The 18,110-nt window shown below is 36.0% G+C and overlaps 1 protein-coding gene across 2 annotated transcripts in view; it reads left to right on the top strand.

The window, feature by feature from the left end:
- LOC149531003 (ubiquitin interaction motif-containing protein) overlaps positions 1-18,110 on the top strand; it is a 101,701-nt gene that overhangs the window by 66,111 nt on the left and 17,480 nt on the right. For both annotated transcript variants that reach the window (XM_089811196.1, XM_089811195.1), the window contains exons 4-5: positions 11,520-11,646; positions 11,903-12,088. In XM_089811196.1, the coding sequence (XP_089667322.1) occupies positions 11,520-11,646; positions 11,903-12,088 (313 nt within the window). The remainder of the gene's footprint in view (positions 1-11,519; positions 11,647-11,902; positions 12,089-18,110) is intronic.

Genomic DNA, 18,110 nt, shown 5'->3' with positions numbered 1-18,110 from the left:
TGACAATTGTGATATTAGTTGGATAACTGATTCACCCCCACACCTCTCAGTTATATTGGTGGACTATATATTCTAACAAATTATTGGCCCATTTGTATTTTTAATAATAGTGTGTTATTTTTTAACAACAAAATAATATGTTGTGTTTGAGTATTGCTCCTTTTGTGTTTGATATAATTTTATAAAGGTTAGAGATAACGAGGTTGATGGTTAAAAAAGTTAATTTTAGGGCGCTTGAGATACTGATGTGGCAATTTGTGTGACAAGTCACTCCCCTGGAAACCTTAGTTTTAGATAGATGTGATGTGAGTTCACTTTTTAAAGAAAAAGTCACATAGGTCCTACAATATTTAATGCAACTGTAATATGTTCACAGTAATAGCCAGCACAACTCTTGGCGCCTCTTCCCTCCATATTTCTATCGGCTTTTGGATTTTGTTTTGAAATTTTGGCCTTTTGTTTAATCATTGGATTACACTACGCAAACCTCAAAAAATGGCACCATAGGAGTTCTAACAATGTTAACACTCCTGGCTAGAAGTTCTTGCCTATTGTTGACTGATTACCCTAAGAGATGGATCTAGTCCTGGCTAGACTTTCTTGCCTCTTGTGGATTGATTTCTCTGAAAGATGGATTTGGTCTTGGTTCGATGTTCTTGCCCCTTGTGGATTAGTTTCTCCAAGATATGTATCTCTTGTGGATTGGTTACTCCAAGAGATGGATCTAGTCCTGGTTAGGTGTTCTTGGCTCTTGTGGATTGGTTACTAGAGATGCATTTAGTTTTAGTTGGATATTCTTGCCTCTTGTTGATTAGTTTCTAGAAGAGATGGATCTAGTTTTGGTTGGATGTTCTTGTCTCTCATTGATTAATTACTCTTAGGGATGGATCTGGTCTTGTTCAAGCATTCCTACATTTTGTGGGCCAAGTGAACTTAACCTACACACATATCCATGTGCATGCTTTTTGCTTGTGTATATTCATGTATGCTTCATGCCTTCATGAGTCTACTTTGTGTATGCTTTGTGTCTTTGTACATTCGTGTTAATTTGTGTTTCCAAGTGTGTGCTTTGTGAGCTTCTCTATATTTTTTAGTTGATCAAGAAAAATAGCTTAACTCAAAGTTAACAAAAGATATGAGTGAAGCATGCTAATATGGAAATGTTGGTTTTTGTAAAATTCGACTGGCACCATTGTGAGATGGCCTAGATCCTTTTCTCTAAAAGATAAGAAAAAACTTGTATTAACTAGCCAAGCTTCTTTTTGTCGATCATATATCACATTCAAAAGAAGGGAAAATACCTATGGGATAATAGTAGAGTAGTGCAATGAAAGGTGGATTACAAATAGTTTTATGTGTTTATTCAATCATTGCTTGAGGACCGACAATCTTGGGAAGGGAGGACTGTAATGCCCCCTTTCTGCAATAGGATTTAATAATAAATAATATTAAAATTAAACTTTGAAAGTAAATAAATAATAATAAAATATAATATAATTACAAATAAATTGAGTTTAATAAAGGGGAGTAATATGCAATGAATTGTTATGGCTTTATAAAAGATAAGACTCATCAATTCCAGTTGGGAGATATATACAACAAATGACCACTCCAAGAGGATATGGAAGAGATAAGGAATTCTGATAATAGTTATTAGACTAGATTTGACTTGTTTAAATCAAGACAATGGTACTCTAGTTCTTTATGGACAAATAAAGGTAATAAGAAAAGAGAACATTTCACAAAGGTGTGATGACAAAAACAAAATGCACTATGCAACCCACTATGACACTTTATTGGATGGCGCGTCAACAAAAAACACATTGTTTATCAATTCTTTTTTGCTTTGGTGAGTTTGGAAAAGAGGCGTAGCATCTCTTTTTTACTGGATTATGAACTCACCAGGTTTGTGCAGGGTATTCCATGGTGCTATGTGTCGAGGTAAGTTTTGTTCAACTACGATATGTAGAATCAAAAACTCAATGTTCCAAGATGAAACACCAAACATTTAATCCTCTCTTAATATAAAGCCATCTCTTATGCTAAGCTTGCGAAGTAAGATCATGGAATGACTTCAAGGTTCCTTCTTAATCATGTATTTCACTCAGTTTTAAGATGTGATATACTGGTTATCACAAAGGGACTTATTTTATCCATCTAATGGATATCAACCCTTGCACTCTTAAAGATTTTCCTTCGCAATGTGCACTTAAACTGAAATCGACTAACTCTTACTCCTAACTATGAATACAAGGGATCATTGAGGACTTGGACTCTACTAAATGCAATCTCGCCATTGACTAAACCCACCTAGTGCAACCTTCTAAGAAACAAACAAGTAGTTTTCAAATCAATATTTCCTCTCCAATCCCATCAAATGGATGCAAACTAAAGATTCAACATCAATTGAAGTTAAGTGCATTCAATCATTGACTTACCACACAAGGCACCCTTACCATCAGCTAGAGGCTAGTGTCTCGGATTTGTTTGAGTCAAACAAGTAAACATCTATAACAACTTCTATTCAACTAAACCACTACAACATGAAAACAAATCTATTCCAAGTGAAAGACCGAGGAACCATGCAATACTCCAAAGCAATAACAAGTAATTCACCATGAAGAACCAACGACGAACTATCCACTACTTTGGAAAGCATCATGGCAACAATTTGATCAAGTCTCTCCCTTGGCTATCACACTCTACTCTGCCTCTCTAATGTCCCGTCCTAAATTAAGTTATTGTTAATGAGAAGGCCTTGGCCTTTTATAGCACTTCCATTACAATGAATGACCAAGACTGATTCCAGATCAAGGGCTAGGATTTATTCCCACAAACCTTGATTAGCGTTGCCAAATTTACAACCAATTACATGAAGGCACCACGTTGTGGGCCAACAAGAAAATTACAATAATCGTTCCAATCAATGACAAAGTAGGTCACATGGCATGTGGTGATTAATTGTGCTCGAAATAGAAAATTTCTGATTGGAGGAGACAACCAATTGCCACCTCATCATCCTTATCCTCTGCTTAGTGTCTTGGCTTGAGAAGGTGTTTATTAAAATTGCGTATATCACAATGTTTGAGATTTACCTATCTTTTGAAATTCCCATTATGGAATTGACTTGAATCACTAGCATTTTCGTGAACCTGTGAACTCGATCTTTCTTGATTCTCCTTGAATATGTCCCTTTTGTAGCTGAATCTTCTGTGCTTTCTTGAATTTGTTCTTGATTTCAATCTGAATTTGTGGGTTGATAACTTGAACATGAATCTTTCTTCTCACTTGAGTCATTGGGCTCGAGCCATCTTCTTTTAGCATCCACTTGAAGTTTTGAGGCCTTGATCATCACCTCACAAAACAATGGAGAAAAGCATTAAGTTTGTGGAAAAAACTCTGAAAATAAAATCACATCAAGTATAAATAAAGTTCATCCCACTTAGCGTTAAAATTCATTTCTCTCACAACTTTTCAATCCGCCCATTTGTTTTGTCTTTCATTTTACATGAGGAAAATAAGGCTAAAGGGAAAGGGGGAAATTCCAAGTAGGGAGGATTATTGTGGTGAGAATCCTAAGGTTAGAGGATTTCCACTAGTGGAAATTGTAAACTTTAAGGATTTCCACCAAATTCTCTTTGCGCTTCATTTGAGTGTGCAGCATACCAAGATATCCGGGAGCAGTTTGAGTACAATTTGAAGGAGGGCCAATTACATTAGATTTTTGAGGAATGAAGACTACATAAAACAACAAGCTTCTTAAGGCAGATCCATAACAGGCGGGTGGACATTGAAAAGAACATGAAAAGGGTCCCATAGGCTGGCTGGTCTCGTGGACGTCATTAAAATACCTTCATTCATTCATTTCCTTCCCTCCAAAACTTCATCATTTTACATCAATTTTGCTTCAACACACATCCCTTTACCCCAAATGCTTGCTTGGAATCTATTTTAAAGCAAAGTGGATGGGGGAAATCTTGGTTTGAGAGGATCAAAGGGCAGTGGGAAACCTTAGCTTTAGGGATGTGGAAATCCTAGACTTTAAGGGTTTCCACTAAATATGATTTTATCAAAAGTTACTCCATTTCAACATGTCTTGGCGATTCTTTGTTCATTCTTTTACTTGTGATGTTGCCTCATGCCATAATTCTGATTTGAATGCCTTCGAGGGTAGTGGAATTTTGGGTCAATGTGTTGGAAATCCTAAACTCTAAGGATTTGTACCAAATTCACTTTTACCATTTAGACTCCCAAGGCTTGGCATCTCACACCCTTAAGCTAATTCTTTTACCAATTTTCAATTTGCTATGCCTTAGCATTATCTTGCATCAATTTTGAATTGATGAGAAGGGTGGAAATTCTATACTTTAAGGATTTCCACTGAACATGAGTGCGACAATTATCCTTAATAAAATTACTGTTTTCCTTCTCTTCATTGTTTTAGCATTGCATTGATTAGTGTACCACCGTAATAAGAATCCCTCACAACGCTTGCCGCTCACCTTCACCCAAGGGGAAATCTTGAGGTTTTGTGGAGAAATGATAGCTGGTGAGAATCTTAGTCTCTGAGGGTTTCCACTTGTGGAACTTTAATGATTTCCATCAAATACACTGTGCTTACGATCCTTCTCCCATCTCCCAACCATGTAAGCCTTTATCACTCGGACTAAAATTCTACCTTCCCACTTGAACTTTGGCTAAGAAAACACCACGAAGGACACAAAAACCGCAAACAAACATAACTTCCCACCGAGCCAAAATTACTCAAACTCACTCTCAGACTTGAATAATTGAAAATGCTGCCAACTCAAGCCACCTAAGACAGCGACCCCTACTTGGTAGACAAAAAGAGGGGGGCCCCCATTTGCAATGGGGTGATGGTGTGAAAAGCACACAACATATAGCACCCACCCAAATAAATGTTCTTGAACACTTGTGTAGAACCAAGAACCTTTGATTGAATCCACTTCCACCTATCAAACTACTTGGAAATGCACTCATAATGGAGGAAACCATGAAATTGGGCTAAGTGCCTTCATCCTCGATTGCACACGTGTGCAAGTGTATCCATTCCCCTCAACAAGAACCCAAAAATCCTTTCAAATCTATTGGGCATAGCTATTTTGATATCCTTACTCCAAAAGCAACCTGGATAGAGCCTTGTAGCCAGTTAGAGGTCCATAGCCTCGACGAAGTTATCATCGTGGTCAACCACGAACATTACTCTACCTTAAGTGATTATTTTTATAGCACCGGTAGAGATATTTGGACAACCAAAGCCAAACTGTTCCATGTTTCATTTTTTTTTCTGGTCTCTTCTTTTCCTTCATTTTTCTTTTCTTTCTTTTGATATTGTTTCTTTGTTCTTTTGACCCTTTGTTTGGCTTACGAGGAGTGTATCTCATAGAGGGTTTGGAAAATTGCTTGTAGAGGGTTTGGAAAGCCACAATGGTGCTTGAAGCAGGTGTATGATTTTTACTAATACCAATTTCACCTCAAGAGCTCTCAAATAGCTCAAAGCAATTAAGTGTAAGTAAAATGTTGTAACCGAAAGAGTGGGATGCCTCAGACCCAATGAATGAAGTCAATCCAAATTTAGTTTGAATCCTTTTCGCAAGATAAAGTTATTAGGAATCCAATCTCCAATTCAAGGAATTAGATAGGGAGACATCTAGGGAATATACCAAACAAATCTGCCAGGAGAAATACCAGTGTGTTGTCTGACACACCACTTTTCTCACAAATTTGGAGGCCAGACAACAAACAGAAACAACTACTAAACTACTCGGTTTAAATGACTCAAGGCAAACCTACAGACTGACTCATGAAGGCAAGCAAAGGCAAATAACTAACCGAGCCACTCAAAGAAATCTCAAGTCAAATGACTCAAGGAGAATTAGCTTCCCGACTTGACAAGGAAACAACTATTTAACCGACAGAAAGGAAACTAATTGTAACCCTCTTGAACTAAGTGGTTTGGGACAAATGTTCTTTAACTATGTACAAGAATCCTAAGGGATGACACTGAAAAAATTAATATATACACTTGATCTAACATGGTTTCTTAAGATGTTCAAGAGTAACAAGGCTTGGGTAAGGGTTCTCAGTTTGGTATTTTTATCCTTGTACACCCCAAAAGAAATCATTACACAATTTTCAAACTTCAATTTTTTTAATGCAATATCAATAGTTGAGGCAATTAATGTAGTCCATGGCCAATCCAAATGCAAGTTTCCTTTCCGAAACCTCCATAATCAAAATAATAACTTTCAAAATTTTTACCATTAGAAGTGAGGAAAGAAATGACTTGGCATGTCTTCAGTGATAATTCTTGTTGAAATCCTTGTTGATCATTCATAGCTTTAGGAGGTTACACTTGGTGGTGAATTCCGCCTTTGGCGTCAGCATCGAACTCATGGGTGTTCAAGGCAAGATTACTCTTTAGGTCAAGCCCTTAAAACATTGCTTTAGGTGGCTTGTCCTTGTATAGCATGAACCACACATTCTTGTGTGTATTGCTAAGTGCATCCTCAAAGATCAAGGATTCCCAAGGTGTTCAAATGCAATATCCAACTGTCGTATTAACCTAAATTGTTTTTCATCCTCCTCCTTAATGGTGTTGCATGTAATTCCTTTTTAGAAACATGTTGCAATTCTCTATGTTGAATCCCATCAAGCATAGCATCCTCGTGACTAAAAGGAAGATCATCCAACAACTTTACTAATTCATCATGAAATCCAATATCAAGTGGCAAGATCTTTGGAGGTCGAAGTTGATGGTGAACCATGGCATTGACTGTAACTTGATCATTTGGAAATGCATTTGGCAATGAATCAACTTCCTTCATGACATTGTTAAGCACCCCCCCCCCCCGCCCCCAAGAACATGGCGGTGATGATGTCTTGTAATGACTTATAAAATTGCTTTCCATATCTTGATTCCTTTGTGATAACTTGTAATTCTTATTCAACTTGCCCAGTTGATTACCTTCCTTTTCAAGGGTATGCGAAATCTCTTCAAGTCATCCTCAAGAATTTTACTTTATAGCTTGAGGGAAAGTTTACCAAGGACTACTTCAAAATTGTGGTGATCTTCTTGTAGTTCTCCATGATGTTGGTCTATCTTCTATGTCTCCTCTTCCTTGGATGAAAATGATTGCATACTTGCTTTTCTTTTTAACACCTTGTGAAGTGATGCGTGAAATCTCTTCCTCTTGATTGCCATTTTCATGAAGCTTATTGATACTACCTTGATTGATTTCTTTCTTTAACCTTTGGTTCTGAACTTGAGTGATGACTACGACCTTCCCTAGACATCCAACTTGGGTGATGGAATGTGTCCTTGCCACATCCCATTGATATTTCCTCATAGTAACCCATTTGAAACTATATCAAGTCAATAGTGTCTTGACAAGATGGGCAAGTGGATTCTACAATCAAAGGTTATGGACACCACACCAAGAATTTCGCCATATCCAATCTTTGGTTTCCTATTGATATCTACGTTGAACTCAAGAAACTCCTCTTCTGAATAGACAAGTACTGTAGGATTTGAGTAAATATTTTAATCAAATCCACGAAGCCCAAGAATAACTGCATGTAGAAAACCTGTCACGGAGAAGAAAAAGACAAGAAGAGGCAAGATTTTGATATGAAAAACATGCAAATTGTATTCAGATGAAGAAAATATTATTCAACGGATTAATTAATTACAAAGAGATCAATCCTTATAAAAGGAGATCGAAACCCAAAAAGGGTAACCTAAAGCCTAAAAAAGCTAGGTTGCACATTATAATTAATATAATTATATGCACCTAAGAGATAGCTTAAGAAAACTAGAGTAATAGGCAACTTATTTAATTAAATCAAAGTGATTTAATTAATAAGTGTAAACAAATAGTTACTCTAACAAGTACCATAGGTTCATACACTTGTGAAAAAGAAATTCTTCGTTGTAATGCGAAGTCTACACTTAAAAGGAACACCAAACAACGTATCTCCTCATGTGCGGTGATGTCATGTATCCTACATTGTCCTGACGCTGCCAGTTGAGACAATTCTCATAGATGCAACCTCTTGTGCAAGTCAAACCAAATGGGAAGAACATCAACCTACCTATCCATTGAGAGACCTTAACCTTTTCAATTTTCAAATTTTCACTTTTATTTTGGATTTTTTAAACTTTTGAAGAGATCTCCTATCTCAAATGCAACATAAAACTCACTTGTTGACAATTCCACAAATGAACTTTGTTCGAGCCCTCCTGCTAGGGCCAATTTCTATTGGCCTGACGATGGAGGGTATGTGCATCAACAACACTCTGATTTCTAAGTTATTCTAAGAATGAATTCCAATTGCGGTCTCTTGCTAGTGCCAATTTTTGATGATGGGAGTTTTGTTCCACTACAACATGTTGAGTCAAACATTCAATGTTCCAAGATAAAACACCAAACATTGATATAAGGTCATCTCTCATGCTAAGCTTGCGAAGTAAGATCATGGAATGACTTCAAGGTTCCTCCTTAATCATGTATTTCACTCACTTTTAAGATGTGATGGTTGGTACCACAAAGGGACTTATGCTATTCATCCAATGGATATCAACCCTTGCACTTCTAATGATTTTCCTTCGCAATGCACAATGGAAATATAACTTTGGTCTTTAAACCTTTTCACTTACACTTAAACAATTGAAATTGACTAACTGTTACTCCTACTTTGAATACAAGGAATCATGGATGACTTGGTCTTTACTAGATGTAATCTTGCCAGCGACTCCACCCACCTCGTGCAAGCTTCTAAGGAACACTCTACTAGTTTTCAAATCAACACCTCCTCTCCAATCCCATCAAATGGATGCAAACTAAAGAGTCAACATGAATTGAAATTAAGTGCATTCAATCATTGACTTACCACACAAGGCACCCTTGCCATCAACAAGAGAATAGTGGCCTAGATTTGTTCAACTCAAACAAATAAACATCCACAACAACTTCTATTCATTTAAACTACTTCAACATGAAAATAAACCTATTCCAAGTGAAAGATTGAGGAAACCATGCAACACTCCAAAGCGATAACAAGTAATTCACCATGAAGAGCCAACATTGAATTATTCATTACTCTGAAAGTATCATAGCAACAATTTGGTCAAGTCTCTCCCTTAGCTATACTATACTCCAGCCCTCTAATCCCACCTCCTAAACTAGTTAATTACAAATGAGAAGGCCTTGGCCTTTTATAGTAGTTCTATTACAACAAAGGGCCTAGAATGATTGAAGATCAAGGGTAGAGATTTCTTCTCACAAACCTTAATTAGGGTTGACAAATTTAGAACCAATTAAATGGAGGCAGCACGTCATGGGCCAATAAGAAAATTACAATGATTATTCCAACCAATGAGAAAAAAGGACACTTGGCATGTTGTAATTAACTGTGCTTGAAATTGTAATTTTCAAATTGGAGAAGAAAACCAATGCTATGTCATCATCCTTATTCTCTGCTAGATGTCTTGGCTTGAGAAGATGTTTGTTAAAATCGTGTTAGTATCTCTCAATATTTGAGATTTTTCTATCCTTTGAAATTATTAACTCATGGAATCGACTTGAATTGCTTGCATCTTTGTGATCCTGTGAACTTTATCTTTCTTGATTCTCCTTGAATATGTTTTCATGTGATTGGATCTTTTGTGCTTTCCTGAATTTGCTCTTGATTTCAATCTAAATTTACGTGTTGATAGCTTGAACATGAATCTTTCCTTCTAACTTGAGTCGTTGGGCTCGAGCCATCTTCTTGTAGCATCCACTTGAAGTTTTGAGGCATTGATCATCACCTCGCCCTCTAGCTTATCCTTCTTGAATTCACCTCACATTTACCCCAAATGCTTGCTTGGAATGTATTTTGATGCTAAGTGTGAAGGGGAAAATTTTGATTTGAGAGGTTTAAAGGGCGGTGGGAATCCTAAGCTTTAAGGATTTCCATCGGCGGAAATCCTTGACTTTAAGGATTTCCACTAAATATGATTTTCTCAAAACTTACCCCATTTCAACATTCCTTGGGAATTGCTTGTTGTACTTTTTACTCATGACGTTTCCTTCATGCCATAATTTGGATTTGAATGCCTTAGAGGGTTGTGGAATTTTCGGGCTAATGTGGTGGATTTCCATTGGTGGAAATCCTCAACTTTAAGGATTTCCACCAAATTCACTTTCGCCATTTAGACTACGAAGACTTCCCATCTCATGTCCTTAAGCTAATTCTTTCACTAATTTTCGATTTGCTATGCCTTAGCATGATCTTGCATCAATTTTGAGTTGACGAGGAGAAGGGTGGAAATCCTAAACCCTAAGGATTTCCGTTCCATTGAACATGCCTGAAATTTACCATTTTCTTTCTCTTCACCGTTTTACCATTTCATTGATTAGTTTGCAACCGTAATAAGAATCCCTCACAATGCTTGCACCTCAGCTATACCCAAGGGGAAATCTTGAGATTTTGGGGAGAAATAATAGCTGTTTGGAATTCCACCAAATAAACTTTGCTCACAATCCTTCTCCCATCTCCCAAGCATGCAAACCTTTATCACTCGGACTAAAATTCTACCTTCCTCTTGGACTTAGGCTAAGAAAACTCCATGAAATGACACCAAAACCCTGGAGAAACATAACTTCCCAGCGAACCAAAATTACTCAAACTCACCCTCAGACTTGAAGAATTTAAAATGTTGCCAACCCAAGCCACCTAATATGACAACTCCTACCTTCTAGAGCAAAAGAAGGGGTGGGGCATTTGCAATGAGGTGATGGTGTGAAAACCATGCAACACCTTGGTTAAATATATTTGCTTCAATTTCTTTTTTTCGCATTTTTAAGTCTGCTATTTTTTATTGAGTTAAATGGAAGGTCGCAGGTATAGACAGCTTTATGACATTATGCATTGCTGATTTTTTAAGCATATCACTTTTGAGCAGAAAACTGGTAATTTTCAGTTATAAACAAATTTATCTTTACTCACAAGTTGCACATTGGGATCTTAAAGTCTCTGATGGTCATCCTCTATCTTAGATTAGTAAATGTGTGAAGCAGGTTTAATTTGCCTTTGCTCCTTCGACTTTATGTTCCTTTCTTTTATGTTTTATCAGCTAATTGATATAAAGAAATTAAGTAAATATAGTAGTATTTAGTAATGACCAAAATAGGTGAATTGGACATGTAAGCAGGTAATAATAATGAAAGGAGTATCTAAGCAACTTCTACCTTTAAAAGGAAAAAACATATAAAAAGCATGCAAAGAGCAAGCCCCTAGATATTTATGAATTGTCTTTTATGATTTAATCCAAATATTTGTAAAAATGATTAATATACATGGCGCACAGCTGTCAAAATCTTAAAGGCAATAAAAAGCAAACTTTGACTTTACTTCTTGTAGATTCTTTTTATAGGATTTGATTTATTAACAGTTTAAGGAGGTCTTCCTTGCAGTTCAGTCAACTAACCTGGTACATCCTTTTCATTGTGTAGAGCATTGGTATATGCAATGGCGGAGACATTATGGTTAGCTGGAAGGAAAAACAGAGCAGTTATTGCTGCTTTGAATATTAACTATCCTCAACCCAGCGATCATGTCAAAGATGTTCATCATGATGAGGCATGTCACAATTTCTAAGAAATATAATTATAGACAGCATTGCTTCTGCTTCTCACCGCTCATTAATTTGATTCTCAACCTTTTGCAGAGCAAAATGTCATGACAGTGTGTAGATTATGTTCTATCATTGCCTGTTATTCGAATTTTACTTCATTCATTTTGTTCGTTTAAGAACAACTTATAATGTAAATCTAGAATATTTTTTGCATTGTATATTCATACCATTCCTATTGATAAGACAATATTTTTTTTCCAGATGATTTCTAGAGCACTGGAGGGCCTTTCCATTAATTCTGCTTCAGAATTGCAGAGTGTCCTGAGAATAAATATATGTACTTCTACAAGTGCTCTTATACAGAAACTTAAGGATATGCTGCCTGTTTTTCAAAGCCGTATGGGAGCACTATTATTCCTTTTCTCAGCATTGCTTTCAAGGGGACTGGTATGTACCTAGTTTGTGGAGTATATATTTAATCAATTTTCCAGTACTAGTGGTCATGTAACTTGTCATTTAGATTAGTATGTGGGGATTAATTTACAGTACATTAGTTGGATAATCTTTTGTTTTATTGCTAATATTATTGTTTTATTGCTTTCTAGGGATTGCTAGAATATGTTCTTTTTGAAATTTGAGTGGTAAGTGAGGGCTGCAAGTAAGGTCTACTTTTAAGGCTTGAGAGCTTGACATTAAACAATTTTAAAAAAATATTTAAATATTGTTAGATATTTCATCATTGTCTCCAAGTAGATAGATTGTTTTGATGATTATGTTTTTTAAGTCTGTTGTTGTTTGATCGCTTATTTAGGAATCTGTTAATTTTTTGTTGAACCCGTCATTATTGGAAGTTACACGGATTGCTTTTGTTGTCGTATAAATATATGTTTTCAATGAAATGAAGGTGTTGGAGTAATTTAGAAACTCTGATACGATATCAGAGCAATGATAAAATTCTTGTGCCTGTACGTTGAAGATGGTGATAGATATTGTGAACATTTTGGAGAAATAAAACTATTACCCAAGCTCCAATCTAGCTTGAGGCTGCATTGAATGCTGGGCGTTCATTGTAGGTTTGTAGAAGGCGTGAAAGAAGCAAATACCCACAAAAGGTATTAAATCTGTGCTGCTGATCCTTTTCTAATATTTTAGCACATTTGTGAGTTATGGACCATGGTAGACCAGTTACCTATGGCTATAGGAAAATTTTTTGGAGGGACAACTTATTTTGTTGGCTCCATCCCACTCATCACATAAGAAAAGTGGTGATATTATGAGCAGTGGTAGACCAGTTGCTTATGGCTATAGGAAAAAATGGTGGAGGGACAACTTATTTTGTCGGCTCCATCCCACTCATCACATAAGAAAAGTGGTGATATTATGAGCAGTGGGTTTGCTACTTTATTTTGATCTACCCATATCAGCAGTCGCTGAACAAGGAGCCAGATATGATAAGCAGACTGAGCAATAATGAACAGTCAAATGAATTGCACTTCTTTTTAGAGTGGAGTTGTTCCACATCATCGCGATGTTACTGGTTGGGTATGTATTCTGATCTTACATTACACAAACACATTGGAGGTTTGATATTGATTGTGCTTATATCTATGATCAAATTTGACCGCAAATGATTTCTTTGAGCTTGGCTATTGCAGAAGAATAACTTGGGAGCAATGAAAAGACCCAGTTGTGGCTGTCAATGGTCATCCAAGATTTGAATGGAGTACAAAATAGAATTATTCCATCCTATCTCAAGAAGTTGCAGTTGCCTGCTCAAAGTAATCACATTCAGCTTTTGCCACTACGTATGGGGGTGTTCTTTTTCATCTCAGTAGGACATTAATTTTCTTTCTATACTATCCCCTCTCTTATGAATTATTGATTTGAGTGATGAGAAAGTGCGCAAAATAGTCTCTATGTAGCTAATTAAATAGCAGGTAGTTCTCCTAAATTTTTTTTTCCAGATTCTCAACTGTTGTGACGAAATAGTTATCCACATGGAACACCGAACTTAAACTTGAGTTTGAGGAGGTTTAGGATGTGGTCAATGGTACCACAACATGGCATAAGATAAATGTTTATGAACAGGAGAAATTTGTTCAAGCTGATAGAAAGGCAATATTGGTCATTTTGTTTAGTGTGTTTGATGGAGTTCAACCCATTATCCGCAACCTATCCACAACCAAAGATATATGGAATCAAGATGGTTTATGAATTGGAAAATCAGAATAAGATCCTAAATTTGCAAAGTTGGCTACATGGCTTGAAGATGAAGATTGGAGAACAATTGCAATCCTTTCTCAAAAGGATTGTTGAGTTGAGGGCTTCCCTACAAGCAACTGGGAGAGACAATTGATGATGCATGTTTAGATTGGAATCTTTTCTCAAAAGAATTCTTGAGTTGAGGGCTTCCCTACAAGAATTGGGAGAAACAATTGATGATGCATTTTTAGTGCCCATTGTTCTACGAGTACTACCCTTCACATACACTCATCCAAAGTGTCCAAGGACATCAAACTAAAAAACCAAATATAAAAAAATTTCATTTTTTTTTCGATTATCTCTAGTTTCTAGTAAATTGTATTTTTGGAGGTCCTTTGGTTAAAATGTAAAGTGGAGACTTTCATTGGTCTTTAAAATTGGGTTTTCGAAGGCACGCTATTTTAAGGACTAAACTAGATTTTTAGTTTTCTTTTCCAATGACTCGAATGATTTTAAATCTTGAGCTTCGAGTCAAAAGTTATGACCCCACCAAGTCGTTGGGTAAATAAATTCTTAGTTCTTGAAATTTTCTATAAATTTAATTATTTAATTATAGCTAAATATTGAATTCAAATTCTTAAGGCTGTGGTGACTTTTGATGTTCTATGATTGTATATATTCTTACCATTTTGAATAAGAAGATGGCTTTTGAATTGCATACAACTCTTTTCGAGTTTGCAAGCTTTTCCAAATTGAACATAGATATTGTGGGTTTTTGATTCACCCTAGATATTGTTATTTCAGCCCATTTCTTAATTCAGATCAGTGGTATCAAAGTAGGGATGGTCATATATGCCAATTTACATAATTAGGATTGGACACAAGATTTGTCGAAATAACCCCCCACCCTTGAGACACAATCAAATATGTCAGATTATGCATCAGACATTGTTAAGAAAATGGTGGAAGAGGCTTTAACTAGGCAACAAGAAGTGATGATGAGACCATTTTCACACATTTTACAGAACCAGCAACCCTTTGGGTTAGTAGCATCATTTCATGGAAATGCCCCTTTCAAAGTACAGGTACATTTTGATATTCCATTTTTTGAAGGAAAAGTTGATGCTAATGCCATACTTCTCAATAAATCATTTCTTTGATGTAGAAAATGTAACATTTTCTCTCTTGAAAGTTAAAGCCTTGTGAAACTATTGTAGGAAACTAAGATGGCGAATAAAGATATGGAATCATTTGGTGGAGAAAGATTGGGAATGCTCCCTAGTAACAAGGCCAAATGGGGAGAATTTGTGGAATATATAAAAGAAGCAGACATGCCTAGAGATATATATGAACAGAAATACATAGAATGATAGTTGCTTCGACAAAACAGGGACCAATTTGTGCAAGATCACACCAATACATTCCATGCACATTCAACCAAACTTGATATAGAAGATTTAGAGAAGCACTAAATTCTGAAATATCTTAGTGGGCATAGATATATTCAAAATGAGATGGAGTTCTTGAATATTGAGACATTAGCATTGCTTTCGATTACGCTACAAAAAAGAAGAGAAATTTAAATAGAATGGGAAGAGAGACTACTTTGCAAATAATAAGTCAAGGGGTGAAGGTAGCAATAAATTCGCAAGAAAACAAGTGGGCAAGGACCCTCCTTGAAATTCTCCTAAGAATACAATGTGGGTTTTTAAAAAGACACAAATAAATACGGACGCTGCTATGCTCCCTACAAATTGCACCATTGACTAAATTTCAAAAAAACAAAAACACAATGAATTTTTTTGAAATTTTAAGCATTTCATCTTTATGATTTGTATATTTTGTGATCGAAAACAACAAAACTTTTTGAGAAAATTTCGCTGTGATTTTGTGAATCTGAAAAATAATCATGTTTGACTTTTTTTTTTTTTTTTTGTCTTTGGTGCATTTTGTTTGGAGATTAGCTAGAATGAATAAATACATGCATGTGGTGCGAGATACATAAGAGCTGAACCCATAACACAAAAATACGAGGAGAGGAAGCAGGGCTTGAGTCATTATTAATAGAAACTTGCTAGAAAAAGAAGAGTGATTCAATCATGGATGATCTTTGGATCAACTTAGGGGGGCTAAGTTCTTTATAAAAATTGACTTGAAATCTTGGTATCACGAAGTACTAATTGATCCAACAAATGTATGTAAGACCACATTCAAGTCCAAGGAAGGCTTGTTTGAATAGTTGGTTATGCCTTTTGGTCTTACAAATGCTCCTGCCACATTTATGTGGTTGATGAATGATGTGCTTGGACCATTCATTGATGTGGTTTTTATTTGGATGAAATGCTCATTATTAGCAAAACTTGGTTTGAGCATTTGCAGCATGTTGAACAAGTGCTTTGAACTCTGCAACAACATAAATTTTATGCCAACATGGAAAAGTGTTCTTTTGGTATGCAAAGCTTCTGATACTTACAGTATGTCATTGATAGTGAGGGTGTTCATATGGACCTTGCAAGGATACAATTAATTATAGATTGGCACCTTCTTGGGTCTAGCCAACTTCTATCACAGATTTGTATTTGGTTTGTCACATTTATCATGATCTCTTTCTTAATCAATTACTAAGTGTTCTTTAATGCAACATGGTCATCCGGTTGCATATCACAGTGAAACTTTTTCTGATACAGTATGTAGCTATACCACATATGACAAGGAGTTGTATGCCATTGTTCATGCCTACAAACAATGGAAGCATTTTATCTTGGGAAAGGAAACTGTTATACATACAAACCATAAACCTCTTCAATTCTTGTAGACACAAGGGAAGTTGCAGAATGCGACATGAAAGGTGGTTGATTATCTACAACAATTTCACCTCAACAACTTATCTATGTTCAATTTGAAAAATTGCAAACTCGAAAGAGCTGTATGCAATCCAAAAGCCATCTTATTCAAAATGGTGAGAACATAACAATCATAGAACATCAAAAGTCAGCATAGCCATAAGAATTTTAATTGAATATATGGTTGTAATAAAATAACAAAATTTATACAAAATTCTAAAAACCTAAGAATTTATTGGCCCCAACTCGATGGGGTCGTAACTTTTGACTCAGTGCTTGAAATTCAAAATGTAATAAAATAACGAAATTTATACAAAACTTCAAAAACTAAGAATTTATTTGCCCAAACTCGATGGGGTCGTAACTTTTTACTCGGTGCTTGAAATTCAAAATTGTGTCCATTGTTGGAAAGAAAAACTAAAAATCTAGTTTTAGTCCCTAAAATAGTGTGCTTCTTGCAGCCCAATTTTAAGGACCAATGAAAGTCTGAACATCAAATTTTGACCAGGATTCCAAGCATGCAATTTAGTAAACTTGGAAAAGGTGAAAAAAATATGAATTTTTTATTTTTTCAGTTTGATGTCCCTGGACACTAGATTATTCCTCTTGGGCCTCATTGCACTAAGCTTGTGCAACAAATGAGGGAATTGTGCTTCAATCTGTTCCCTCGGTTAACTAGCTTGAACTATCCGATAAAGTGGAATCTTTGGATTTCTCCAAGTTTTTAGCACGACTTTAGTGACATGGTCATACAGAAATGGAGTAGGAGTGGATGGATTCTAATTTGTAGCATGAATGTATTCAACAACTTGAGAAATGTCCAATACTAGAGGAAAATAAGGTTGTAGCAATTCCACATTAAAAACTGGATGCAGCCCCAAAAACTATGCCAAATCAAGTTCAAAAACATTTTCACCAACTTGCTTCTTAATGGTATATGAGCCATAATGAAGAGGAGAAAGGTTTTTATTAGGTCCTTGAAGGCTCCTTCTGAAGATGTAACCATGCCTTGTCACCAATCTAGAAGCAATGATGAGTTCTATGTTGATCATGTCTATCGTTATACTTCTTACTGCTTTGCTCCAAAATATCATGAACTTGTTGTAGTTGTTTGATCTTATCAATGAATTTCTCTATTTTGTCTACCTCCTTTTTAGTGTTCAATCGACTACTAGATTGCAGAACAAGTAGTGCTACAACTAGAGGTGCCTATCATCGATACTCGGGACAAATCTCAAATGGATTATGCCCTGTAGTACTAAGGAGTGCATAGTTGTAGCTATGTTGCATGTATGGCAAGCTCTTAACCCATGTGAAAGGATGCTTGGAGTGATACATTTGCAAGATATGAATAATCATTCGATTTACCACCTCTGTCTTCCCATTTGTTTGAGGATGGAATGTTGTGGACTTTGTCAACTTTG

Source organism: Cupressus sempervirens, chromosome 11 (genome assembly GCF_028749045.1).
Source record: "Cupressus sempervirens isolate cs-2001-9-10 chromosome 11, ASM2874904v1, whole genome shotgun sequence".
Taxonomy (NCBI): Eukaryota; Viridiplantae; Streptophyta; class Pinopsida; order Cupressales; family Cupressaceae; genus Cupressus; species Cupressus sempervirens.
Note: the sequence above shows the minus strand (reverse complement) of the source record. Positions and strands in the feature narration are given on the sequence as shown.